The following is a 27,021-nucleotide window of genomic DNA, read 5'->3' on the forward strand; positions in this document are numbered from 1 at the left end:
GAATAAACTGGTGCTAGCCAAGGTGTCTGGGTGTAGTCCAGAGAGCGGCTGAGTCATGCCAGTGCTGTGCAACCCCATCCCTGCTGAGAGCCCATAGCCTCCCCTCATTGCTCACTCGGCTTCTCAGTTTGGAGGTGTCTGCAGTGGGAAGGGTGAGCCCTCCATACCAGATGGCATCCTGCATCGGTAAACACTGCTCTGTACTTCTTCTTAAATAAATATCTCATTAGATATTTGCCATTCCCAAATTAACATTTAATTCGTGTTTCATACGCAGAAAAATCTCACCACATTGTTGCTGAATTGTTGACAGTGATCCTCCTCCTCTGTGAGTTCTGTCCCTATTAAGCAATTCCCTTGTTCATGTATTCTTTTTAGTTACTAAGGGAACGTGAATCTTAATAAAACTCAATCAAATATTCCTTAAATAACAGCTGCCTTCATTTAACTGTCTTATCAGCCATTTTTTTGCTCTGCTCAAAATTCCCGGGAAATTGAGATCTGATTCTTCACACAGTAATAAAAAAGCAACACATCCCAAACGTGAGGGAAATCCTTTATCCTGAATACTATAGGATATAATACTAGGGATATTATTTAGCAGACAATCTTGTGTTTTGTCCTGAATGTGCCTCTTCCTCCCTGCACTTTTGATGTGAGTCAGTTGGGCACCTCCAGATAAATGATTTGTTCTTGGGTCACTTATATGGCCTTTCCTGAGCATCTCTGGCACCGAGAACCACGAAGGGGGATTTTCTTAACCCAGACGTGTCCATGGGAAGCATGAATTTCCCCTGAGCACAGAGCAGTGCAGTGGAAAGGCAGTGGTGCCCCAGCAATGCAATACTTTCAAAGCCCAGGGGGTTCCCGAGGGCTCCCAGGGCAGAAGGAGCTCTGCGAGGAGATGGAGGCTGTAGAGAGCTGTGCCTGTCCCCAGAGACCTCCGAGGAGAGGAGCGGGATGCTGTGTCCCGTCAATGCTCCTCCATGGGGGGTATTCCTCCCCTAGACAGGGCCACATGGAACCATCACCCACTGGGGAGGGGAGACCCAAGCGCTCTCTGCCCAAGTGGCAGCTCCTCCAGCTCAGTTCACACATCCCCATCCTCCTGCCCTCCCAATGTGGTACCCTTATTTGGGAACCTTATTTGACTTATCCCCATACCCCCTGTACCCTACGCTCTGCTGGGGATATATGGAGGGAGGGATAAACCCCAGCATGATGAGAAGGACTTGGGATACTGGTGGATGAAAAGCTGGACATGAGCCGGCAATGTGCGCTTGCAGCCCGGAAGGCCAACCGTACCCTGGGCTGCATCACCAGCAGCGTGGCCAGCAGGTCGAGGGAGGGGACTCTGCCCCTCTGCTCCGCTCTGGTGAGACCCCCCCTGCAGTGCTGCGTCCAGCTGTGGAGCCCTCAGCACAAGACAGACATGGACCTGTTGGAGCAGGTCCAGAGGAGGCCACGGAAATGATCAGGGGGGTGGAAGAACACCTTCTCCTATGAAGAAAGGCTGAGAGAGTTGGGGTTGTTCAGCCTGGAGAAGAGAAGGCTTCGTGGAGACCTTATTGCGGCCTTTCAGTACTTAAAGGGGGCTGATAAGAAAGATGGCAGCAAACTTTTTAGCAGGGCCTGCTAAATGGGGGAATGGTTTTAAACTAAAAGAGGGGAGATTTAGACTAGATATAAGGAAGAAATTTTTTACAATGAGGGTGGTGAAACCCTGGCACAGGTTGCCCAGAGAGGTGGTAGATGCCCCATCCCTGGGAACATTCAAGGTCAGGTTGGACGGGGCTCTGAGCAACCTGATCTGGTTGAAGATGTCCCTGCCCATGGCAGGGGGTTGGACTAGATGGCCTTTGAAGGTCCCTTCCAACCCAAACTATTCTGTGATTCTATGATTCTATGATGGAAGCTTGACAACATGAGGGGCTTCTGGATGGAGTCACACTAGGGGTGGCCGATGTCCCCTTAACATGACATGGGATGTAGGTACAGTTTCCTTTTGGGGAACTGCACTGGATACTTCCCTGCAATAGCGTAACTATGACAAACCAGGGCAAAGCCCCCTGCTCAGCCCCAAAGGACATCTGGAGCCGCAGCATGTAACTGGGAAGCTGGTGTTAGTGGAAGTGCCAAGACAGCTGTTTTGAGGTGGTCAGTGTTTGAGGGTTCAGAGATACCCTGGCCAAATATTGATGCAGGGATGGCAGCTCAGGGCTCACCACTCCCACAGGCAGGGGTGTTATGGTGACATTTCGTCCCAAGGGGAGAGCAGGGGTGGGTGGCTCGGTGCTGCACAGACAGCTCTCAAGAGAACACCCCATGTCTGGTCTAGACACGAGAGACCTGTCTGGGAAGGGAGAGTACCAAATAACGGGGATGAAAACCCAGAGAGCAGCTGTGCTCACCTTGTTGCTGCTCTTGCCCTTTATTTTGCTGCTGTTATATGAAATTATTTTTAAAGCCTGCAAGCACTGTTCCTCATGGTGTCCCAGGAGCTGCAGATAAAAGAAAGTGAGCAGGTCCTCAGCGTGAGTTAAAGCCATGCTGAACCTGCTCTGGTCTGTATCTGGGTGCCTTGGCCTCGGGACTGGGCTCTGCCTTTTACTTTCCCACCGATATTGCTCCCAGACAGAGGAAGTATTGCTGCCTGGGAGGGCAGGAGGATGCTTTGGCTGTTTCCTGAGTCTCCACAGCACTGAGAGCACTCAGGCTCCAGGGTACTGCAAGGGGAGGTTGGTGTGGATGTTCGCCTAGGTGACCTCCATCCAGAGACACTGAGAACTTCAGAGGTGCCTTGTGGTGTTTTGCTATGACTCCTAGTGACTGTGGTCCTTTTAACTTCTTTTGCTATCTTTGCCCTTCTGCTTTGCATCCCTAGCCCAAGAAAGCTGGACCCTGGAGATCCTTCCTCAGTGACGTGGATGTTTGGACACAGCCTTCTCCTCCTCCTGCTGCAATAGCAATGCTAGTGTCCCCATGCAGCTGCAGTGAGGTAGGTGCCCTCCTCTTCCGTCGGGACTCAGCTCCTTCTATACCTGCTGCAAAACCAAAGGCAGTCATTGTGCCAAGGGAAATACGGCAGCTGGACACGTGTCCCTCAATAGGAGTGGGCAAACTCTAAGCTTGTGTCCATCTTGGGAGAACTTCAAGACCAGAGTAGATAAAGCTGTGAGCAGCCCACTCTGACTCCACAGCTGAGGTCCTTTTCAGTGTGAATTTTCCAGTGACTCAGGGCACCTGGGCCAAAAGGGTCCTGCAGCACTAGCCTTGCCAGGTGGGCACCCTCTCCAGAGGATTGCTGGGGATTTATGACCAGAGATGCAAGCTCTGCTCTAGTGCCCTGGACTGCCCACCCATCCCATGCCTTCGTGCCCCTCGCAAGTGGCTTCTTGAGCTTGCTAGAAAACCAGGGATCCACTTGTGAACTTCCCTGCCCCTGGTTTTTTAGCAGAGTTGGTGTAGCCCCTGGCCAATTTCTCCTCCCTCACCATCTCTGCCTTCCCCTCCAGGAGCTCTTGGCCTGGGCAGGAGCGAATCCCGAGCTCGGCGTAGCAGTGCCGGTAGCTATGGAGTAACCCGCGCTCTGGGTGCGGGAGGCTGAAGCTGGCTGCCCGGGCACCGGGGTGGCCGAATGCGCTCTGCCCACACGCTCCTCGCCTCTGCCATGAATGATGCATCGACGATGGATTATGAACTGCTCTCCCCCTCCTTGGTTGAGCACCCAGCCGGCACTGCGGGTATGGATGCTGAGCAGAAAACCGTCTTTGCCTTTGTCATCTTCCTCCTGGTCTTCTTGGTGATGCTGATGGTGCGCTGCTTTCGCATCCTGCTGGACCCCTACAGCCGCATGCCCGCCTCCTCCTGGACTGACCACAAGGAGGGGTTGGAGAGGGGCCAGTTTGACTACGCCTTGGTGTAGAGGGCAGGGATGGGGCGAGCCTGGGTGCTCTGTGTGCCTCCCACCCCAGCTGGCCCCAGCCCCGGCCCCCCCTTCCTCTGTGGTGTTGCCCCGGGCCAGCAGGGATGCTCTGGGCAGGGAGGTGAGGTGGGGCTCTTGTCCAGGGTGGGTTTTCTAGGGGTTTCTCTCTTTTCTAAGCACTTTTCAGTTCTCTTTGCAGTCTGCGGGACTCTTGGAGAGATGTGTTGGAGGGATGATAGGACTCCGCGTGGCCCCTGCTGCCCACCATGCCCCTGGGCGGTGTCGCGTGCTGCAGTGAGGGGCAGGAGGCGATGGGGCAGGGCATGGCGGGACCTGCCCTCAGCCACGGCCCATGGGGCTCCTGGTCTGGGTGGCTCTGCCTGGTGCCAGGCCAGAGCTTTGACCCCCACCTCCTCCTGCCCCCCATGTCGCCCTCATCTGTGTCCTCCGGGGAGTGCTGACCGTGGTCCAGTGCGTGTGCGTGTGCGTCCCTGTAGCTGAGCTGTGTCTGTCGGGGGGTTATAGGCACCAGACCCAAGTGCTGGCTTTGTTCCTCTCTGTGTGGCAGCCCCAAGTGCCCCCCGCCCCACAAGTGAGGGGGAGATGGAGACCCCCCATGCTCAGTCCCCCTTTTGGCATCCAGCCCTGCAGCCTGCTCTCTGCTTTACACCGTCGTGACCTGTCCCTGCCCAACTGGTGAAAAATGGTCTGAGCAAGATGCAGTCATGCAGCTACCTTCAGACCTGCCTGGGTGGCCCTGTTGGGATCCCAGGAGGGACCAAAGGTCCCACACAACACTTGGGAGATGCTCTTCAGCCAGCCCAAGCCTGGCAGCCTCCCACGGGTATCCCACTCTGGCCAGTCCCTGCTCCAGCAGATCTGGGTGGCCTCCCCAGGTCCAGGGGGTTGCTGGGGGTGGCCGCCCTTTCCTGGCCATCCTGCATCTGGGTATCAGAAGGGTTGTGTAAGTAGCCGAGGGGAAACCAAGGCTGACCTCCTGCCCCTCTGCTGGAACCATGACTGTTGAGTAGGGGTGCTGCAGCTAGCCACAGGGCTAGCAAAAGCCATGGTGGGTTGTGGCTGTGGGCCAGTAAGAAGGTTTGTATTAAGGGACTTGAGTCCATGGGGAAGAACCTCTTCCCCCACCATGGAAATAAAGCTGCACTGTGCTAACCCCACACAACTCTTCCTCCGCTCTTTGACGCGTCCCATCAGGCACTCAGAGGAGTACCGGCTGCTCCCCGAGCAGTGGTGGGCTGCCCCATCTCTCTCTGTCTGAGCCAAGACCCCACATCCAGCACAAGCTGGAGCTGGGTGTTGTGTGGGACAGGAGCATCAGCACCAAGCCGTGGTGCTGTGGGTGCCCCGTACCTGGGCGTGTGCTCTGTCGGGGACATGCAGAAGGTGCTCTTTGGCCACAGCATGGCACCTGGGCCAGTGTTGCTGGGCAGGGACAGTCACAACCTGGCCACATCTGCTGCGGGGCGCGTGGGCTGTGCCTGGCCGTGTCTTCTACATCAAGCTGGGTCTGCATGACGAGCGCAGCCACGCGGGCGGAGCAGGCAGCAGCCTGGTAGGTTCTGCTGCATCCAGAGGGACCTTCTGGATGTGTGGGTGCAGGTCACCCCCGGAGAGTCCCCGGGGTCGCATGAGCACTGACATGGAGGAAGAGGCGAGGAGACACTGCCGGGTGGTGCAGAGAAGTGACTGGCAGGACGTGGGTACCCAAGCCCAGCTCACCCTGCCTCTGCACTTCCTCTGGCACCACTGCCCGACACAAATCGAACACCCCTCACCTACTGCCAAGCCCAGGAAGCTGTTTGAGGGACAGTTTCCAGCTGTCTGAGCTCAATGGGCACGTTTTCCTTCGCCCAGGTTTCATGGCGTGATTGTCCCCCCACCCAGCAGTGTCCTTGCTCTCCCACCACCCAGTAAGGCAGTGGGCTCCCTCCCAGTGGCAGGGATGCTGCAGCCCTGCCTGCCCTCTTGTGGCACATGACTCTGTGTCCAGAATGGGAAGCCAAGAAGAGCTTGCTAAAATTGAGAATATCAGCCTGGAACTAGGGTTTGAGCTGAACTCAACCAGCTGGACCTTGACTGCTGGACACACGATCCTGGCCAGGATCTCTGGCCAAGCACACCTTGCACATATCATTCACTGCACATTCTAGATGAGCCCTGCGTTGCACGACCTCTGCTCGGCATAACCACTGCTCAGCAAAACCACCGGCAAGCAGCAAGAATGGTGCTGCTCCTCAAAGGGGGATGAGCCAGGAGCCAAGGGTGACCATGGCACCAGGCAGGGCGAGCAGGGCAGGAGCAGTGGGAGCAGTAGGTTTGCCTCTGCTCTCCTGCATCCCCTCTGCCTCCTCTCTGCCAGTTCTTCTTGTGCCCCCCCCATCCCTGTCCTGGTCCCTGTAACCTCTCCTCAGCTCAGCAGCAACGATGGACTGGGTGCAGACACCCCTGCGCTGGGCTCAGCGATCTGGTCTCCAGCTCAGACCTCTGGCATCACTCTCCTTCCACTCCCCTTGCTGGGAGGGAGCAAAGGATCAGGAGAGGTTTTGTTGATGTCCCTCCTGTCTCATCTGCCTTCTGCTCTGAGGCTTCGGCAGGGACCCCAAAGCCCCCATGGGTGCTGAGACGTGCAGGGGTGGGAGAGCTGGGTGAGGCTCTAAGAGTGAGACTGTGTCCCTGAGGAGAAACCAGCCTGGGCTCCCTCCGCGTTGGAGCTAGGATGGGTCCTGCTGCGCCCCCAGGTTGCCTCCGACGTGGCTCCCTGCCGCACCTCGGCCCTGGCAGAGGGACAGGGTGCTGCCACTGCTGCACCCGGCTGAGGAGGAAGACACAGAACCATTTAACCCAAAATAATTTTATTGTTGCTGTTGCTTCTGATACAAAAAGGAATTCCACAAAGAGCCACCTCTCTGTGCGGGACAAGGGGGCACAGGGTTTGGGTTTCAATGCTTCCAAAAAAAAACCAACCAGCAAGAAATGTCAATACAAAAAAAAAACCAAAACACACCGCACCAGAGAGGAATGAAGGAAACCTTGAGCTTTTTCATTTGAGACTTTTGGCTCAACACACACACACAAACCCATCTCTGCTAATTTATTATTATTAATAGTTTTTTTTTTTTTTTAAAAAAAAGCACCTGTTGGAAAAACAAAACAAAACAAAACAAAATAATAAAAAAAACCCCAAACATCAGGCCACCCATCCTGTCACAAGCTCTGGGACTCTTGCAAAATCCAGAGTCTGGAGCTGCATTATGCAAAAGAGTTTTCAAGTTTGACATTAGCCCAAATACAGTATACGTACACTTCCCCCACCCCATGCGGTGGCAGCGTACCAGGAAAAAAACAACCCCCCCCCAAGTACCAAAAAAAAGCTACAGGAATATGCACTCCTCACAACAACGAGCAATCATAACTTTGGCGGTTATACATAAATATGAAAGGGTGGATGGATACAGTGCACTAACGCTGACGATTCAATACCAGCACCAGCTTCTGAAAGCACCTTAGATTTGTTGATAAGGTAGTCTTGTGTGTCACCAGAGTGAATTTAGCACCTTTCTTTCCTGTGATGATGCACAGGGTTGATGCAGAGCTGAAAACAGATTCATGCAAAACTAGGAAATGGCATTGCAGAGACCAGCTGTGTGAAGAACGCTTGAGGGAGGAAGAAAAGCCCACCTGGACAGAATGGTCTGGACAGGCTACTTGAGCCAGCAGGGAGACCTCAGTTCACTTAATTAGGATTTTCCAGACTCTTTTTAGTGCATTTCATTTGTCTGCATTAACCAGAGACTGTCCATCTCGGTTGTCACCTTGGACTGACCAAGATGCATGCGACAACCAGAGGGGAGCGACTTGCAGCCCCCGTTTGCAGAAGTGCTCCTGACTGTGGGGGATCTGGCCTTAAGCACCATGGGGTGGCTCGGAGTCAAGGACTGTTTGCAAAATGAAGCTCTGGCTGTCCCTGCCTCTTTCTTCCTGCCAGGCTGCAGAGACCTCCCCCCATCCCCATTCCCATCTTGCTCCTGCTGGTGGGAAACTTTTCACAGGATTTTCAAACACTCATGTCGGTGGTGACCAGGAAATCTGCTGCTGCAGCATGCCACATATGTCCTGCCAAGCCCTCCATCCCCTCTGGCATGGGAAGCATCCAGATGCTCTCTACCAGTCTCATGACATTTTTCCTGCCAGTTTAGTTTGTCCAACCACATCAACAATGCAATTATTTGCTTTTCCCCAGAGCTCCTCCTCATTTATAGAAGGACGCCTTAACCCCTGGACTTGCTGGAGCTCTGGAAAAGCCCTTCCGGCTCCGATCTTTGGAGGGCGTGCACATGTTTAGCATACCGCAGCGTGGCAAGCCTAGGTTCCCTACAGGAGCCTGTGGTCCTGTGGCCTGGATGCTTCGTGATGTGAGGTTAGCAACCTGAACTGCCCCTTCACTCAGAGGTGACCTTTTCTGTTTGACAGAGGAGCCCAAAAGAACCAGAGGACATGGAGAGGACAGAGAGAGACAGAGCACAGCCAGCGTAGGTATGGGATGGTTTCTGCAGCACCATCATGACAATGCAGAAGCAAAGGAGGAACAAGAGCTGTTGGGAAATGCACTAATACCACACCGTGCCATAGCTCCTTCCAAAGCTGCCCCCAGCCTCCCCTCACATTTCCTGGGCTGTGGGGTGATGTATGGCCTGTGACCGTGAAGGACAGGCAGCTTCCCCATGGTACTGCCCTTGCCAGCTCGGACTAACAGCATCTTGGTTAAATGCAGGAGCTGAGCAGAGGGAGGGAGTCCTTGCTAACAAGTTTGGAACCTTTGGCAAAGCTTTCATGAGCTTTTTTGCGGTGTGGCTTGGTTTTGACTCAAGCACCCCATGAAGCGGAGTATCCCTGCATGGCCAAGGTGAGTGCTGAGCCCAGAGGGACATTTCCCATCAGTTGTACAGTGCAGTGGGGGAGGTGGTGGCAGGGGGTGCAGCGAGAGAAGAGGCAGTTGTTTCCAGGTGTGGATGGCAAGGCTAAGGACTGTACTGTCGGTTGGGTGGGTGGATTTCATGGATGTTAGTAGAGCTGGAGCTGGAGCTTCATCCTCAGTGCTTGGCCCAGCTCCCCTGCTAAGTAGTTGAGGTGGTTCTTGGCCTCTAGTTTCTGCAGTTCCCTCTTGCGGTACAGGGGCACGCTCACAATTTCCAGCAGGTAGGTGCCAGGCACTATTTTCTTGCGGCCGAGGTGCAGGTAGCTGAGCCCCTCTTTTTGGTGGATGCGGAAGTAGCCATCCTCATTCCCGTGGGAGATGAGGTACCGCACACGGTTCTCCAGGGGCTCCACAGCTGGCAGGAGCTCCAGGATGTGCTCCTTGTGAGCCAGGTCAGAGAGGTTCAGCATCATGGACAGAGGAGCATCCACATCCATGCTGGCCAAGTTCACAGTGTGATCCTTCGAAAGGAACCAGGCACGTTACTTACAGATACCAAGAAAAGCTCATGGCCAGGTGAAGGACGACTTGATTTAGAGGAGTTCTGCCCCATGGGCCACCCCAAAGCAGCTCTGAGAAGCGGCTATGACTTCTATGGTCCTTGCTTTCCTTCAAGTGTTTCTTGGTACCCTGTTTGTGTCTCTGAGACTGAACCAGCCAGTACACAGCCCTCATCTTCAGGGGAAGAACCAATAAATTCAGGGGCATTTTCCCCCCAAGGCCTGAAGGGCCCATAGTGACCTCCCAGTCCAATCTGTCCTGCCCAGGCCTGTGAAATTCTTGGGGGAGCCTTGGACAGAGACCAGAACTTCCCCCCAAGGAAGAACCTGGATTTATAGTGACAGGCACAGTCTGGAGTCAGACAGTAAGTGCTGACAGTCCTCCATGGCCCTATGGGAACTGCTCCCTCGTCAGCTCCCTTTGCAAGGAAACGTGTGCTTTATTTCTTGATTGCATGTATCTATCTCCAGACATTTGTGGCCAAACCACACAAGTGTGTGTCACTTAAGATTGTCCTGACCTCCTCTAATGTATTGTGAAAGACCTTCCAATTCTGCAGGACTTCTGGACTCAGTGGCATCCACAAACACCCAAGCATCCAGCATGGGCAGGTACCTCGGTATGGACTGAGGCAGCCCCACAGGAATGGGCACACTGCATGGGATCCACTCCAGGCAGCTATCCCCCAAGTGACCCAGCTCTTGCCTTGCTCCACCCCATCCAGGATGCCATGGATTTCTTACCTGGTGCTTCTCAGTGCCATTGACACTGCGTCGCTGCCGACCCCTCTTGGGGTAGCCATTTATCTTGCACTCATAGCAGGTTTCAGGGGAGAGCAGGTTGTCTTCATCCTCTTCTTGGGGGGCAGGAAGGTAGGAACCTTTCCCAAAACCCAAGCCAGAAATACAGTGTCTGGTGGCAGAAGAGCAGAGACACCCATCTCAGATTCATGCTTCCAGAAGGAAATCTTACCATTGCCCTCCAGGTTCTCCATGTGGCACCCAGAAACACATGGAGGATCATGCCTGGGTATAGGACATGGCTTGTACAGAATGGCTTGTACACAGAACATGCCTGAGAGAGATCAGGCCACATCTTGTTTAGATGTGGCCGGTAGGCTTAAGCTGTCTGCACCCTGGACTGGATGGATCTGCAGAGCATCTGCAGTGCTAGCAGCTGCACTAACCGCTGGATCAGTGAAACGGAAGAGGAGATGCACATTAGCATGAGGATCTTGTGATGGGCGAGGAACAGTCTGGCATGGAGAAGCTGAGGACTCGTGTGGGAATGGGAGCTCACTGGCTCCTGGGGCTCCTTCAAATTGTATTGGTGGCAGAGAGCAGAAGTGTGGTGATGGAGCGTGTCTGGGGACACCATGCACTTGACTGCCTGCAATATCCCCCAGGTGCCTGTGGGGACTACCTGCTGGCTGCTCTCTTACCCTTGTCCTGCTCGGAAGTAGCCTCCAGGACAGCCGCAGAGATAGCCTCCGTCTGTGTTGGAGCAGCCGTAACTGCAGGGGCTGCCGCCTGCTGAGCATTCATCCACGTCCTGGCACCCCCCAAACGCCTGGTCAAAATCGAAGCCAGACGGGCAGACACACTTGAAACTTCCCAGAGTGTTGTAGCAGGAGGCAGAGCCGCAGGCAGTGGGGCTGGAGCACTCGTTTTCATCTGCACCCAAAGACAGCAGAACTAGTCAGAAACTTAGTGGAAGGGAGCTCCTGTGCTGCTGGTGCTCCCCACCCCGCATGGCCGAGGAAATCTGCCCACGGCCGTCGCTGAGCTGGCAGCAGGCTCCCCTGTGAGACCTCATCCCATGCAGATCCCTGAAGGACTGCCTTGACTTTTTTTTTATCCTCCTGCAATGCAGGGAGCTGCTGGTGTCAGGAGCACTGGGAGCTCAGCACTCTGCAGAGCAGCTTCCTGAGGGTCCCTGCTGCAGAGAGAACCTGGGGCAGGGCCCCATCGCTGGGCACAGGCACGGTCTGTCTCTCGGGCAGGGCAGGAAGCTCCGTGCTGGGTTTGCAGAGACGAACCCAGAATCCAGTGTCAGAGACAGCCAGGGATGGCTGGAGAGGGTCTTGGGGCTTAGCCATCCTCTATCCCCCATCCCACAGCTACAGGACAGAGGAGCCCCCATCCCACACTCACCCACACACTGATTCCACTGGTAGTGCTGTACGTAGCCCTGCGGACAGCCGCAGCGGTAGCCTCCGAGCACGTTCTGGCAGCCATGCTGGCACCGATGGTTTCCATCGCACTCGTCCACATCTGCAGCAAAGTAACACAGATGGGGGTGAGACAACTTCTCCCTGTCCTGTGGGCAGCGCTGGGTGCAAAGGGACCACGTGCACATGGTACATGCCTGGCAGCCAGCATCCTTGAGGGTGTTTATGTGGGTGGGCAGTTCTTCTGACTAATTATGTCTCTGCAGCTTGGACTTGAATAACACCCTCAGCCCCAAGGTCCACATACATCCCCTTGCAGCCCCTGCTTGGATGTTTTTTGATTTAAGGTCTGGCCTGGACCATTACCAGATCTGCTTCAGGCTCCCTGTGCTGAACATAGGCTTTTCTTTAGCATGACACGTGGTGGGTTTTGGCCAGCACGAGATCTCCCCTGATGAGATACAGGACCATTCCTTTCCCACCTTTGGCTGCTATGGTTGCAGCACCGAGACCTTCATCTACTTCTCCAAGAGCCAGTGTTTCTCCAGGCAGGTCAGGCACTGACCTCTCCTTTGCACCAGGGCTTCCCGTGTGGGTTTCTGGTGCCCACAGTAAGAGGTAGTCCCTTCTTGGCTGGGCTGAGCTGCCTTAGAGCCTGTGAGTGAACCAGAAACTCTTCCACGTGGAACATGTGTCTGTCAAAGCCCCAGAGACACAGACCCACCTTCGCAGTTGACACCAGAGCTGTCCAGGGAGAATCCTTTCTGACACTCGCAGTTGTAGCTGCCTGGTGTGTTCAGACACTGTCCTTTGGCTCCACACAGAGAGGGCTGAGCTGTGCACTCATTATTGTCTGCAAAACACCGGCGGCCGCTTGTAAGTCCATCCCCAACTATGTGGCTGCGTGCAGCTTTGCAGACAGCGACCTGGCATCGTGGAGCTTAGCCCAGTCTGAGCAGCAGACAGACAAGTCAGATGCACAACCCAGGCTGACTGGATAGGGGCTGCGCTCTAGAGCCAGAGCTGGGGGGCTGGAAAGACTCTCCTGGGCTTAAAGATAACCCATGGGGACCTTGCTGGTGCTGTATAGCAGAGCAGCAAATGCCTCTACTCACCGATGCAGGATGAGTGGTGCTGAGTGAAGCCTGGGGGGCATTTGCAGTTGAATCCTCCGATAATGTTCACGCAGAGGAACTGGCAGTTGTGCTGCTTGGTGGAACATTCATCCAAGTCTAAAGCAACAAGCCACAAGAACATGTGTCTCAATTTATCTTACTGAGCTACCTTATCTTCGGGGTCTGAGTCTGTGACACCTGCGTGTACATGGTGACAGTGGTCCTGGGCAGACCAGGACCTGACACGGACCAGCCACACAAAATTCTTGCATGAGAATAACAAGTCCAGGGAGCCTTTCCCCACCTCAGCTGCTGATCGTATACAGACACATTTGGAAGATGCAGAGATTTTTCTCTGCCTCTCCCATAACCTGCAAATCCCAGACTCTCAGGCCACCTTCCTTGCAGCCTGACACATCAGCACTGTGAGCGGAGGGCAAAGCCCCAGCCTGGCAGCTGCCAGCACTAGGAGAAGCCCTGATAGTGCCCAGCCCACTTGTAGGAGACATGCTGGTTCAAAGTTCCTGGAGCTCAGGACAGCTTGGGATATGCTGTGCAGTCTGTAGGAAAGGGCAAGGAATACTTTTTTTTTCTGATAAGACAGGTCTAGAATGCCCATAGAGGGATGAAAGCCCAATGCATCAGTCCATGAGGGTCCAGCATGGCACCTTTTTCCATGTCTAGCCTTGTCCTGTGGCCGAACAGAAAGACTTGACTGTTCTGGCACATGTTAATCAGCTCTTGCCATCCCCTCTGCTGCCAGAGATGAGGCAGTGTCTCTGCTGCCTTCTCCTGGGTGAATACCTTTGCAGATCTTCCCATCTTCTTGCAGAATGTACCCTCGGGGGCAGGAGCACTGGTAGCTGCCCTCTGTGTTCTTGCAGATGAAGTTACATGGCTTAGGAGACTGGTTACACTCATCCAAATCTAGACTCGGGAGACAAGACACATCAGCATTCGCACGTTGTGCTGCTGGACTGGGTCCCCACCACTGCTTGGACCATGCAGTCTACCAAGAGGCTCCTGAATACAAGATGATCCCAGGTTTCATGGCCCCACATAACTAAGTGGTCAGATGGCCCTATGGATCTCAGCACTCCCTGCCCCAGATACATGCATCTTTTCCACTCTCCAGGAAGTAGGTGAGCAGAGACAGGGGCTTTGAGGGAGCACCTTGGTTTGAGCCAGCACAACAAATCTAGGAGATCTCCTACAGGAAAACAGTTGAATCATCTCCCTGCTCAGATACGGGATGTTATATGACCTGGTGGATCTGAGTGACATCTTTCCCAGTCCCTTCCTAGCTGAAGAGACAGGTAGATGCTCCTCCTGAGTACTGGGAACATCAGGGATGGGGCCAGCCCTGTAATTCTGGAGCTTTGTCACCTCTGCCCAGCAAGGAGTAGCAGCCATGGCTCTGACAAAGCCCATAACTTTGAGCCAGGTTGGAGGGCACAAAGCTGGACAAAGGGCAAGGATGTTCAGAGAAAAATCCTGTCTTGGTACTCAAGGTGATATCTGCTCTACTCCTAGGTACAGAGCTTGGTTTCTGGGAGCCAAGGCCTCTTTTCCACTCCATGTCTAGGACACACAGCTGCTGGCATGGTCCTGAACACCATCTCCATACTGGAAGTACAGCACATCCTCAACTCCTTCAGTACTTCCCCAGATGCCTGCAGCTGTGATTCCAGGGGTGCCTTTTATATCAACATCTGGACTCCCAACGTGGCACTCAGGCTGGCTAGAACCAGCTGCCCTGCCACTGAAAGGTTTGGCTGCTCACAGACTCATCACACTCCCTGCCAGCCCCTCTGAGGGAGCCTGGGTTTTAAGGCGTTAAACAACACGGAGTGATGACTTTGATTCTAGAGGACCATGCAACAGGGCAAAGTGTCCAGAGCCCTGCCATGGATATGCAGGACAGTATGGACAGATGTGAGGGCAGGTCCCAGGTGGCGGCTACAGGACCCTCTCTTGGCATGCTGAAAAGTAGGGATGGAAGCCTGCCAAGGCCAAGGGCTGTCCAGAGACACGGGTTTCCTTCTCCCAACTCACCCACACAGGCTGTGCCTGTGATATCCGCGGTGTAGCCCAGCCTGCAGTGGCAGCGGAAGGAGCCAATGCTGTTGATGCACTGTCCGTTCTTGCAGAGGTTGGGCAGTACCTTGCACTCGTCGATGTCTGCGGGAGGGAGGGAAGGACCCGTTAGTGCCAATGCTGCCTCTGTCCCCATGCTCCTGTGCCAGGGCAGCTCAGACTCTCCCAGGGAGCCAGAGACTACATTCAGGGAGTTGTAAGATAATGTTGCAGAGGCTTCTTGTCCGCTCCAGGCACCGTGTAGGTCTGTCCCAGCCAGTTCCCAGGGGAATTCTGCCTGTACCTACATCTCTGCTTTCTCCCCTCTGCATTGAAGGTGATTTGGACCCCAGCTCACCTCTCCCATCAGTGGAGTACCCTGGCCCATGAGGACACATTTTCTTGTACTGGGCGGTTCCAGGAAGGGGACAGAGTTCACACTGGGGGCCCCAGCTGCGCCCACTGTTGCAGCAGCACTCAGATTTGGTGACCAGGTTGCGGTTGGTGGAGGACATCTGGCACATGGTTTGCAGTACTTCAGTGAAGCAGAATCCCTGGCGGGTGTCTGGACAGAGAGAGCGGGGATAAAAGTTCAGGATCTGAGTCGGTGTCAGCACCAACTCAGGTGAGCAGCCTGTCCAGCCTGTGCCAGTTCCAGCATGGAGGGTAATGTGGTTTGGATAATACTAAAGGTGAAGGTGATGCCCCAACAACCTTTCAGTTCAGAAACCCTGAAGCACCTGAAAAGCATCACCTGCTACTAAAGAGAGGCTGCTCAATTACCAGGACTTGGTAATTACCAATACACTCTGTGCCAGAGGGGCTGACTTCAAAACCTTCATTGCAGTCACAGCGGTAGCTTCCCACCGTGTTGATGCAGCGGCCGTTGGGGCAGATTCCAGGCTTGGTGCGACACTCGTTCTCATCTAGGAAGGAAGGAACCACAAAGAGCTGTGGTGAGGCATAGGACAAATTTCAGCTTTCCATGAGGTCCCATGCTACCACTCAGTCTGAAATGCCCTCACATAGTCCTTGAGGACCACTTCCACATCCTTAGGCAGCTGAGAAACACGTCCACCTGCCCTGGACCTCTCCCAAAGCAGGGTGGCCGAGTGCCCGGCTTCCCTGATTTGCACATTCTCCACCTGCGAGTGGCCAAGCTGCTGGGCTAGGAGTGGGGCTGGGCTCGCTCTGCATTCCTGCTCTGCCTAATACTGTGCAGGTCTGGGCTGTCCAATGCTGGCCCTTCCAAAAGCAGCTCAGTGCAAAGAAGCTTGACACAGACACGGAAAGACTCAACAGAAAGGACACAAGGCATAACGCTGTGTCATCCTGCGCTGGAACTGAGCAGACCTCTGGGTCCAGAGATGAACAGAGGTTTTGTGTGTGTAGGAAGTTCTGACGCATGGAAAACCCTGGGGAGGAGCTGCTTGACAGAAGGACATAAAATAAAGCTACATGGACAACGCCTAGACGAGAATGGTCTCCAGCCCCACTGAGAACCCCTCCCAGCCTAGTCCTTGGTACCTGTGCAGCCCTCTCCATCGGGCCTGCGTTGCATTCCTGGTGGGCAGATGCACATGAAGGTGCCAATGAGGTTCTTGCATAGCATCCCTCGAGACTCGCAGTCGTGCAGTCCCTCTGCACACTCATCCAGATCTGCAACCGAGAACCTCATGAGACCACGTTCAACCTGCCAGCTCTGCAGCACTGTGGGGGCAACTAGGAACTGAGTGCTCACATCTGCACGGCTCCGCCAATCCCCACTGCCTTGGCCCAGGCTGGCTGGCACACAGCATAGACACCAAGGTAGGTGAGAGTGAGCGCAAGCCCAGAGATGCCAGCTCAGAAGTCCTGCCTTCTCTCTGCACAGCACCAGAGACCGGCTAAGTGCAGGGGGCTGGGGAGAGTGTAGGAGCTCCCCTGATGGGTGCAGAAGGGGATTTTACCTCTGCACATTCTTCGGTCTTCTCGGAGGGCATATCCAGATGGGCAGGTGCACTCGTAGGAGCCAAAGGTGTTGATGCAGCGAAAGGCACAGAGCAGGGGATTCAGTGAGCATTCATTGATATCTGGGAGGCAAGAGAAAGGAGAGAGCTCGACTCTGTGCTCTCAGCAGAGTCAGCTGGGCTGTAATGGTGGTGGATCTCCCCGGGACAGACTCCCCCACTCCCCGTGCATTCATCTCATGAGAACTTTGTTCCACCAAGGCTTCCTGTCATGGTCTTCACTTGCAGAGGGATAGACACCTGGTGTCCCAACAGCTTTGATGGGGACAGGGTCCTGGCTCCTTCGTGAGGCCGCTCCTGCATTTAGGCAGGTCTCCAGACCTCCTCCTGGGCTTCAGCCTCAGAGGAAGCTGAGGGGACGAGCGCTGATGTACACACTCATGTGGAGATGAGCCCCAGCCAGCTTTTCTGCACTGTCCGTTGGAGGCTGACCTGACTGCTGCTCACCCAGGCAGTGACCCAGTGGGGTCACAGACATGGCCCAGTATGTAATGGGAGTGAAGGGATTGCCCCACAGCAGCATTACCTTCGCATGTCATCATGGGACCTGGCTCAAAGCCCTCATCACAGGCACACTCGAAGCCTCCCACCACGTTGGTGCAGGTGCCGTTCCCACAAGGGTTGCCAATGGAGCACTCATCGGTATCTGGAGGAAGTCGGGACCATGTTAGGTGGATGAGTTAGATAGGGAAGGTGCAGGCTGGTCTCCTCTTGCAGCCAGAGCATTCAAAGAAGCCCAGCAAAGCCAGGGGTAAAAAGCAAAGGGGCAGGGGAGAAGGAAGTTCCTTCTCTCCACACACACACGCACGCACATGCTCGTAGCCTCTGACGTGAGGAGGATAAAAGCAAGAGGGAGCAGGCGCTCCCCGTGCAGACCCTTACCCACGCAGTTGACTCCTGTGTAGTCCAGGTTGTACCCGAAGGGGCACTCGCAGCGGAAGGACCCATCGGTGTTAATGCAGGCTCCATTTATGCAGACACCCAGGTTCTCTGAGCATTCATTAACATCTAGAAGGGCAAGGCAATGAAACCTCATGTGAGCACGCAGCCAGAAACATATCCCCGTCGTCTCAGGGCTGACCCTGCAATTCCTCTCCAGAGCTGGGGGCTGAACCTTTGGTGAGCAGACAGAGACCATGAGCTTGGGAGGGCACCCAGTCCGATGTCCCTCCCTTCCTGCCACTGGGATTCAATCCTTCTCTCCAGATAGCTTAAGTTTGGCTGCTTCTAGGCAACCTCCCCCCAAAACAAATTTCTTCTCATCCCTAGATCGGACCTTACCTTCTCGGGTGTCACCTGGGCCTGGAATGGCTCCATGGCCATATGGACACAGCTCCTGGAAGGCAACTGGAAGAAAGCAGAAAAGTGAGATATGCTTACAAGTGCTTCTACTCACAGAGAAGCTGAAATGGGCTTTGGAGGCTTCTAGAGCATGACTGAGAGCTTGACAGCTCACTGCTCATGGGAGGCCACAAAACCTCCCATGTTGGCTAGTTGGAAAACACCTGTGCTTGCCTTGGATCTGGAGGCACTGAGATGCTTTTGCCTTATCTAAAGCCCTGCAGAGAACTGAAAGAGATCCAAAGCAGAAATAAGCGTGCCTGTGGTTGCTGGAGACCCAGGGAATACTGTGGTCCAATAAGGGCTACCAGGTTTCAAGGCAGTACTCTCCAGATGGAGGAGCCCACTTTGCTGAACGGCTTGCATTGCTGGTTGTCTTGTCTGGCCTGCAGACCTTCCCCACACTCTGCGCGTGTCGGAGACACACGCAGCCATCTCTCCCGTGGAGCTAGGTCCCAGCACACCTACCATTTCCCTCCTGCGGGCACAGCTCACACGGGTCTCCCCAGCCTTCTCCTGGCATCTTGCTGCAGCAACACCGAGCCTTGGTGGTGTTGAAGGCCTTGGGGACAGAGCACTTTCCGTTGTCAAAGCGAGTGAAGCAGAAGCTCTGGCGAGTATCTGTAGGAGGATGGGGAAATGCACAGGTCATTGCAGACATCCAGGGTGGTTATGCTCCCCTCTCCACCACAATGAGCTCCACTCACCAAAGCACCGTCGGCCGTTATCAGACAGTACAAAGCCTGGAGGGCAGACACACTGGAAGCTGCCAGGGGTATTGGTGCATGTCCCGAAAAGGCAGATGTTGGGCTCCTCTTCACACTCGTTGATATCTGGAAGCACCAAGGACATACTACTTACAGAGCAGCCAAAGGTCACTCCTTTCCTCATTGCATTAAAACCAGCTGAAGCTGTGATGTCTGGGGAGCTCTGATGCCTGCAGGACATCACCCCGGCCCTAACCCTTAACCCACCCTCAGGGCAAGTGGGTCAATGAAGAGGTCAGGGCACAGCAAAACCACTGAGCCTCCTCCGTCATGGGAGCAGGCCTTGCTCTGTGCCTAATTGCTGTCAGGAAGGTATTTGGGGGTGGTGATGCATGCCCCAGCCCACTCAGGAAGAATATGACTGTTCTGGGAATAGTCCAAGGTGACCACATGCCGTGCTGGAAATGGAGGAGGCAGAGAGCCAACGTTACCGATGCAGTTGTCGTTCTGCACCTCGTACCCAGGGGGGCAGATACAGCGGAAGGAGCCCTCCAGGTTCTGGCAGGTGCCCGGGGAGCAGGTCCCAGGCAGGCTCACGCACTCGTTGATGTCTGCAGAAGAAGGGAAGTAACCGGTGATAGCGTCTGTGCTCAGCTCGAAGGACTTGGGCGCAGGGCACCTTACTGCACCCAGGCCCTACCTGCAGCTGCACCCTGCTTTGCCCAAAAGATGCAAGGGAAGCAGATACGACATTTTCCAGGATGCTCTACCTTGCATACCCTGGGAACATGGACTCAGCCCTGCAGGACCTGGTGCTGCAGGAGGCAGAGCGGTGGACACAAGTGACCAGAATACAACGTGCCTGTCTGCCCCCACAGCCCCTGCTTGCAGGATAGTTCCCAAGGCATCCCTGGTACAACTCTGCATGCTTTAGGGGCACGGACAGGACAACATTTCTCCTCACTGCCTGCAGGTTTCAGCATATGGAAAGGGATGGGCTTGACTGTTCCCTGCATTGCTGGAAGGGAGATGCAGGCAGAGTGGGGCCCAGTCCAGCTCTCCATGGGCAGTCAAATGACCAGGCTTTGGCTCCAGAGGACTTGGGGCCTTCTGAGCAGTTCTGGAGAGTCCACTGCTTAGTTGTCTCTGATGGGACCAGCTTGGGGATCTTGTCTCATAGCACTGCACGGTGCCAGCCGTGCCAAAATACAGCTCAACCACTGCTGCTGCCTGGACACTCACCTACACAGTTCTTCCCATCAGGGGTCCGGTCATACCCCTCTTGGCACAGGCACTGGAAGGAGCCGATGCTGTTGATGCACTGGCCGTTTCGACACACCTGCCCCACCAGGGATGAACACTCATCAATGTCTGTGGGAGGGAAATGATAAGCACAACGGGAAGAGATACGCACAGCATGTGAGTGTCAGCGTGCCTTAACCAGCCCTACACCTCTGACACATACAACTACCCCTACAGCCACTGCCAGGTGACACCCAGAGCCGATCCCCCGTATGCCACTGTGTGACACCCCAAGCCCCACAGCCATTGCCACGTTGACCCCAGTCAGCTCTCCGTGCGGTCAGCATTTCATGCAACTCACCCATGCAGTCGTTATTGTGTGTTAGCTCAAAGCCAGGGAAGCAGAGGCAGTTGTAGGAGCCGACTGTGTTCTTGCAGGTCCCGTTTCCACAGGGGTGTCGGTCACACTCATCAATATCTGCGGAGAGAAGGTCACAGCTGATTCCAGGGCTGAGTGAGCTGAGAGCCACCATCTTGGGTGTGCAGACAGGGTCCAGGCAGCTGCACAACACCCTTGTGGCTTGCAGGGACAGCCCGGGACCAAGAGGACACAGTGGCCCTTGGCTGTCCTTGGCACTACCCAGCAGGTGCTGGAGAGAGCTCACGTCCATCCTGATATCGGGTTCACGTGGCAGGGCTGTGGCAGTCACACTGACCCATGCACATGGTCTGCTCTCCCGTGGCCTTGAAGCCGTTGTGGCAGATGCAGACGTAGCTGCCCTCGGTGTCAACGCAGTCCCCGTGGCTGCAGACATTGGGGATCTCCTGGCATTCGTTGCGACCTAAAACAAAGCGAAGTGGGCACTAGTGAGCAGAAGGGAGGGACCAAATGGGAAAAGCTGAGGCAGTGGCCCTCTGCAGACCCCTGCCTGCTGCTGGGAAGCTGCATCTGTGAGCAGCAGCACAGCAGAACGGGGTCTTTGTTTTCTGAGAGGTGGCTTCCCAGAGAACAAAATTTATGCGCTGCCACCTCTAAAAAAAATAAATTTAATTGGAGAAAATGGCCTCAGCTGCCAGACTAAAGGTGCACTTCACAGCGACCTTTTCTCATCCTTCAGGAGCCCACAGTCCCCCTGGGAATTGTTCCAAAAGTACAGGTATGCCATATTCACAGCACAGCCAGGTCATAGTCCCCAGGACAAAAGACCAGGAACCCACACATGGGACTGGCAAGTCCTTCATCCTCTCCTTCCTTGGGTCCACACATGGTGGTCTGCAAAACCATCTGAAGAGCCTAGGCAGGGGTGTCAGTGCCTCGCACACGTGTCTCTGGAAAGGTAGCAAAGAGCTCCCATCTTACCCACGCAGGCTCCGCTAGGCGACAGCTTGTATCCAGTTGAGCATTCGCACCTGTAACTGCCCGGGATGTTGATGCAGTCGGCGTTGCGCTGGCAGAGGTTCTCCCCGCTGCTGCATTCATCGATGTCTGCGGGAGGAGAGCAATGCAAACCTGGACTGTGCAGAGTACCAAGCACTCACCAGGCACCATCATCCTGGTAGGGCTGGAGTGGCTCAGTGGAGTCAACTGAATTTTAACCCTTTGTTTGCTCCAAACAGGATCAATTTTCAAGCTTTTTCTATTGCTTTGCAATAAAATAATGAATTTTAGTTACAACTCAAAACTTTTAAACCGTCACACTTGCAAACTTGTCCTAAAAAAAACCCCAAAAAAACTAGAGGAGGGGAAAACCAGACAGGAACATGAATGAAAATCAGCAATTTTTTTCCAACCCATTGATGTGGAAAATGAGGAAGGTTTAAAGAAGGCTGAGAAAATGTGGACTCTGTCCATGTCTGCTGACAGCCCTCACCATGAAGTGGGGAGATGTTAGTGCCACGCTGAGAACCCCCACCCTCCTGGGCACCCTTGGCAGCGTTGCCCTGGCTGCCCCGTTACCTTCGCAGATGAGCAGGATGTTGTTGTAGCTGAATCCAATGGGACACTCGCACCTGAAGCTGCCAATTTGGTTGATGCAGACACCGTTCGTGCAGATAGCAGGGATCTCACTGCACTCATCAATATCTGCACACAGACAACATCTCTCAGCATCCCGGGAAGGCAGCAGGGAGAAAAACACCTCCCATAGCTGGGAGACTGCTGCTCTTGTTCATTCTAAAGAGAAGACTAGTAGGAAAGGGCCACCAGACAAACAGTGGAGCAACTCTTGGAGGATTGATACTGAAGATCATGCCAGCCTAGGGCTGCTCTGCAGAGGTCTGCGTACACAACGCAGCCACACAAGACTCCAAGTCGTAGGAGCCATGGGATTGCTGGCAGAGCCTGCACAGCACGTGCTGGGAGGGATCCTACCCAGGACATCCACCTTGTCTTCTCCGAGTGTGTCTCTGCAGTAACATGGACACTTGCTCAGGCTCTGGGACCAGGCTGCAAATGGGAAGTCCAGGGGGTCACTGAAATACTGAGATGGCTCCAGGGTCCCCGACTCTGTCACTGTGCCCAGCACAATCCACCACCAGCCCTGCAGCCCTGCACTGATACCTTCTGTACACTTTCTTCCCGGAAGATTAACTCATCTCCCTCCTCTTCAGTCTCCTGGCTGGCACTGCCAAGCCCAGGTGAGGCAATGATTAAGTAATCCGTTTGTTTCACAAACTACCAGCGAGATCATCTTTCAAGACTTCAAAACATCTGTAGACAGCCCACAAATCCCAGGACTTCCAACAGCTCCTCTGGCTTTCATCTACCAAAACACAAACCTGAAACCTTGGCTCTCAGCGGTGCCCTGCTGCTGTAGGGCCGGTGCTGCTGGCAGTACGAGCACCAGGGCTACCATGGGTCTGGATCTATCTGACCACTGGCCACTGCCTGTGGTCACTGGCCACCTGTCTTTCCAGGTGGGACAGAAACCAAGGCACAATTGCAAATGTGGGGAGGTCCAAGCAGCCCAGCCACTCAGGACATAGGCTTGAAGGCTTGGCCAGCTGCTTGCAGCCACATCTGCCACCTCTTTTCCTTGTTTCTCCTCTGTTCAGGACTAAATTTACTAAGGGAGGGGAAGGGAACAAGCTTGCAAGCAGAGGGGCAGAGAGCAGACCTGGCTCCGCAGGGCAGGGGGGCTCTACTCACCGATGGGCTTTCCTGTGTGGATGTCGATGATAAACCCAGGGGCCTGGTTCCCACACAGGATCTGGTACTCGGCTGGAAGGGGAACACCGAGGTCATGGCCATGCCCAGCGGGCAGAGTGGGGTGCAGTGAGGGACGAGAGGGACAAGGGCCAACTATGGCTGGAGTGAGTGAAGAGGGGGTCTGACAGGCAGGAGGGGATCTGCACGGTGCTCGGCCAGGAGTCACAGGGGCCGGCACATGGGGAACCCCCAGAACACGTATGGCAGCAGGCAAAGGGCTTACCCACACATGCGCTGCAGGGCACATACACGCACAATAAAAGACATGCACACACATGGCATCTGCGTGCCTCGCATGCAGGTACAGACTCACTCCTCCACACAGTCCCCACTGCAACGCTGCCACGCACGCCCAGCCTGCCCACGCAGCCCAGACCCACTGCCCGCCCACGCAGCCCACATCATTTCCTCTCTGCAGATACTGTCCCAGTCCCCTGTGTCCTTCCATGCAATGCTTGTCCCTGCAGTGCTTACCCACAGGCACCACCTGCCAGACACGATGCTCTCCCTTCTCCCCCTCTATTTTGTTAGTGCCTGTGCCTCAAAGTGCACAGGATTGCCGGAAAAATGAGGGGGCAGCCATGGTATCAAGATGCCCTTCCAGGAAGGTTGACTTACGGCTGGCTGGTGTGGGGCAGGGCTCGCATGGCTTGTTCCAGGCCTTGCCAATGTTGTAGGAGCAGCAGCACATCTTCTTGGTCATGTTGAAGGAGAGCTCGTTCTCACACGTGTCGTTGTAGTTGCGATAGCACACGCTCTTCCTCATGTCTGCAAAGGCAGCCCAGACAGCATCTCGTGCCAGCCCCAGGAATGGGCACTGCCAGCCCCAGGAATGGGCACTGCCAGCCCCAGGGCACTCGTTGCTGGGGATAAGCCACCCTGTCCTGTCCTAGTGCTCAGGGACTGCAGGTGACACACAGTGGAGCCCAGCAAAGTGGCCGCAGTGGTGGGCTGAAGCCCTGCTCCAGTGAGAGCGTTGGGTCCTGCCCCATACCAGGCAGTGGCAATGCTCTGCTGGGTCTCTCCCCGCCCTGTGGCAGCCCCTCTCCCTATAACTGCTGGCAGGATGAGCAGGACAAGCATCAGCCCCTCCGGCACGGACAGCGTGCACGGCGTAGGGGCAGGGATGTGGTGAGGCACGGGTGAACTCGGGCGTTCCGAGTCCCAGCCCCTGCTCCCAGCAATTCTGCTCTGTCCCCTCAGCCGCGTTGCCCACGCCGTGCTGCCCACAGCACAACCCAGGGTCGTGGACAGGCAGGGCACTGCCAGACCCCTTCCCGCAGATTCGGACCATGCCGTACCCATGCAGTTATTTCCTCCGTTGACTTGCATGTACTCAGGGGGGCACACACAGGTGTAGTTGCCGAGGGTGTTGTAGCAGGTCCCAGGGCCGCAGATCCCAATGTGAGCAGAGCACTCATCAATATCTGCCAAATAAAGGAGATTGGAGGTCAAAGCACTGGGCACGGGCAGAGAAGAGCCTGCCATGAGGTTGGGGGGAGGCTTGGCACAAGGTATGGATGGGCCTGGCACAGGGACCAGGCTGGCCTGGCACTGGGAAAGGGGACAGGGTTTGTGATGAGGATGGGAAGTCCAGAAGAGAAAGGTGAAGGGATTCTGCCAACCGCTCCTAGGGTAGCCCAGATACACGCACAACTCTGTTGCGCACACATGCATGCAGACACATGTGCCATACACGCCAGGCACGCAGACAAGCACAGGCACCATGGTGCAGCTACCTTCACAGATGCGTGTGTCCTCATTGAGGTAGTAGCCAAGGGGGCACTCACACTGGAAGCTGCCAAAAGTATTCACGCAGTTGCCGCCCTGGCAGAGGCCCGGCAGCTCCTGGCACTCGTCGATATCTGAGGAGGGAGAGCAGCCAGGAGGTGTTCACTGCCTGCCGGACCAGCCCAGGCAGAACCTTCACCCAGGGATCCCTGGCGGGTTCATCCCACCACCTCCAGCCCCTGCTGGTGCCCAAGCGGCTCGGCCAGGTGGCCGGAGCACGTCCGAGGAGAGCACACACTTGCTGTTTATTATTCGGTGGTCAGGGGCTCGGCGGGCACCCAGCCAGCCCAGTGCCACAGTAGACAGTGCCCGTACGGGGCTGGGCCCCCCCAGCACCCAAGCCCCTGGTGAGGGGACATGGAGGCTGGGTCGGCTTACCTTCCAGGATGACAGTGATGGGATTGGGCCGGAAACCTTCTCCTCCAGGGCACAAGGTCTTGTATTCGGCTGCAGAAAAAGTCAGTGAGGGGGATCCTAAGCTGAATGGGCTCCCATGAAACAGGAGGGATAGGGAGAACCAGGAGAAACCCAGGAGAAATAGGCCAGGAGGATGGTGACAGCGGTCCAGATGGAGCAGCCTGACTCCCATCGCTTGCCAAGCCAACTTAGCCGCCTTGCCTCTGCCTGCCCACCCTTGAACGGGGTTATTCCACGTCCACTGCCCTCCCCCAGCCCACTGGACTAGGAACGAAGGATCCCAACCTGGAGCCCTCAGGCACAACCAGCCTGGTCTCCCCCACCCCACTTCCCCTCTCCCCTGCCCTGGTCCACCTGTCTAGCCCTGCACTGACACAACAGGGTTGCCGCCTTCTCCCTCAGCTTCCCTTGCTCCATCGTGATGATAGCATATCCTGCACCCAGGACCTCCAGCCTGAGTTGAGAAGCCATAGGGAAATGGCCCCGTCTCTCTTCTCTGCTCTACGCTGCCCATCCGGCCCATGCCCAAGTTCACCCCAGACATTTTCCCAACTCACTCGTGTTGGCTGGAGGACAAAGCTCGCAGGGGTTGCCCCATGCACGACCCAGCGAGCAGCAACAGGATGCCCGAGTGACCCCAACTCCAATTTCTGCGCTGCAGGAGATCCCCCCATCTCCTCGATCCTGGGTGTCCAAGAAGCAGTTCCCAACACGGGTATCTGCACAAAGACAGCAGTGGGTGAGCAAAGCCTCTCCAGTAAAGACTTGGGTGCACAGGAGGAATGAATGGCACCATTGCCTCAAGAAGCAGGGAGAGGGATAAAGCGCCAGTCCTGTCCCAGATGTCCACACTGTCAGCTACCTATGTTGTAGTAAACCACATCCAGACTGTCCTTGAAGCTTGTGATTTTGGGAACCCTTCAAGAATAAAGTGTGCCCAGCTTGTCTGGTAAAAGCCACACTATTTCATACAGAGGTCATAGCATGGTGGCCTGTCTTCAGTATGGCGAGGGAGCATGACCCAAATAATGCTATCAGTAACCCAGGACCTTTCAAGAAACAAACGCTTAAGAATAGCTCCAGAGCTGCCCAGGAATAACATTGCTTCAACCAGGAGAGCACCCGCACTGGTGACACAAGGTGGGCCAGGCTTAACAGCAGGCGGGTACTCTGCTGCTGCTGCAGGGTTAGGCCCATCATGGACAGCCAGGTATTTGGCAGGGCAGATAGCGATTAGCCACCCCACTCTCTGGTAGTGGCCAGTTCCAGCTATGTGGGACCGACAAGAAGGACAATCAAGGTCTTGGATGGAAGGCGTGCTCTCCACACAGGTCCCCACTCACCCACACAGCCCACACCAGTGGGGTTCAGCTCGAAGTCCTGTGGACAGTTGCACAGGTAGCTGCCAGGGGTGTTGACACACAGGCCGTTGATACAGTTCACAGGGTCTGCACATTCATTGATGTCTGAAAGGACGGAAAGATGAAGACTGAAAAAAAAAAAGACGAAGACTGCCACAGAAA

The 27,021-nt window shown here is 55.1% G+C and overlaps 2 protein-coding genes across 2 annotated transcripts in view; one reads left to right on the top strand and one right to left on the bottom strand.

Moving 5' to 3' along the window:
- Window positions 1–3,541: 3,541 nt before the first annotated feature.
- On the top strand, window positions 3,542–5,096 carry CTXN1 (cortexin 1). The gene has a single exon (XM_075175189.1). It carries the CDS (start codon window positions 3,638–3,640, stop codon window positions 3,923–3,925), a length of 288 nt encoding a protein of 95 aa, XP_075031290.1. The 5' UTR covers window positions 3,542–3,637; the 3' UTR covers window positions 3,926–5,096.
- A 3,911-nt stretch (window positions 5,097–9,007) lies between these two features.
- Window positions 9,008–27,021, bottom strand: part of FBN3 (fibrillin 3) — a 110,829-nt gene continuing 92,815 nt past the window's right edge. The window contains exons 35-64 of the mRNA XM_075175372.1: window positions 26,842–26,964; window positions 26,056–26,217; window positions 25,460–25,528; window positions 25,030–25,155; window positions 24,592–24,717; window positions 23,909–24,058; window positions 23,231–23,302; window positions 22,040–22,165; window positions 21,443–21,568; window positions 20,799–20,924; window positions 20,444–20,560; window positions 20,083–20,211; window positions 19,332–19,451; window positions 18,841–18,966; window positions 18,602–18,754; window positions 18,074–18,139; window positions 17,675–17,800; window positions 17,319–17,438; window positions 16,733–16,855; window positions 16,311–16,442; window positions 15,584–15,709; window positions 15,142–15,348; window positions 14,763–14,888; window positions 13,512–13,634; window positions 12,708–12,824; window positions 12,317–12,445; window positions 11,576–11,695; window positions 10,864–11,095; window positions 10,166–10,334; window positions 9,008–9,382 (exon numbers count right to left, since the gene is read on the bottom strand). Coding sequence (XP_075031473.1) covers window positions 9,008–9,382; window positions 10,166–10,334; window positions 10,864–11,095; window positions 11,576–11,695; window positions 12,317–12,445; window positions 12,708–12,824; window positions 13,512–13,634; window positions 14,763–14,888; window positions 15,142–15,348; window positions 15,584–15,709; window positions 16,311–16,442; window positions 16,733–16,855; window positions 17,319–17,438; window positions 17,675–17,800; window positions 18,074–18,139; window positions 18,602–18,754; window positions 18,841–18,966; window positions 19,332–19,451; window positions 20,083–20,211; window positions 20,444–20,560; window positions 20,799–20,924; window positions 21,443–21,568; window positions 22,040–22,165; window positions 23,231–23,302; window positions 23,909–24,058; window positions 24,592–24,717; window positions 25,030–25,155; window positions 25,460–25,528; window positions 26,056–26,217; window positions 26,842–26,964 — 4,142 coding nt within the window. The remainder of the gene's footprint in view (window positions 9,383–10,165; window positions 10,335–10,863; window positions 11,096–11,575; window positions 11,696–12,316; window positions 12,446–12,707; window positions 12,825–13,511; window positions 13,635–14,762; window positions 14,889–15,141; window positions 15,349–15,583; window positions 15,710–16,310; window positions 16,443–16,732; window positions 16,856–17,318; window positions 17,439–17,674; window positions 17,801–18,073; window positions 18,140–18,601; window positions 18,755–18,840; window positions 18,967–19,331; window positions 19,452–20,082; window positions 20,212–20,443; window positions 20,561–20,798; window positions 20,925–21,442; window positions 21,569–22,039; window positions 22,166–23,230; window positions 23,303–23,908; window positions 24,059–24,591; window positions 24,718–25,029; window positions 25,156–25,459; window positions 25,529–26,055; window positions 26,218–26,841; window positions 26,965–27,021) is intronic.

This window comes from Calonectris borealis, chromosome 28 (assembly GCF_964195595.1).
Source record: "Calonectris borealis chromosome 28, bCalBor7.hap1.2, whole genome shotgun sequence".
NCBI lineage: Eukaryota > Metazoa > Chordata > Aves > Procellariiformes > Procellariidae > Calonectris > Calonectris borealis.

Excerpts from the sequence above, each read along its gene's own strand:
- CTXN1 (XM_075175189.1), top strand. The coding sequence starts at position 3,638 with ATGCGCTCTGCCCACACGCTCCTCGCCTCTGCCATGAATGATGCATCG.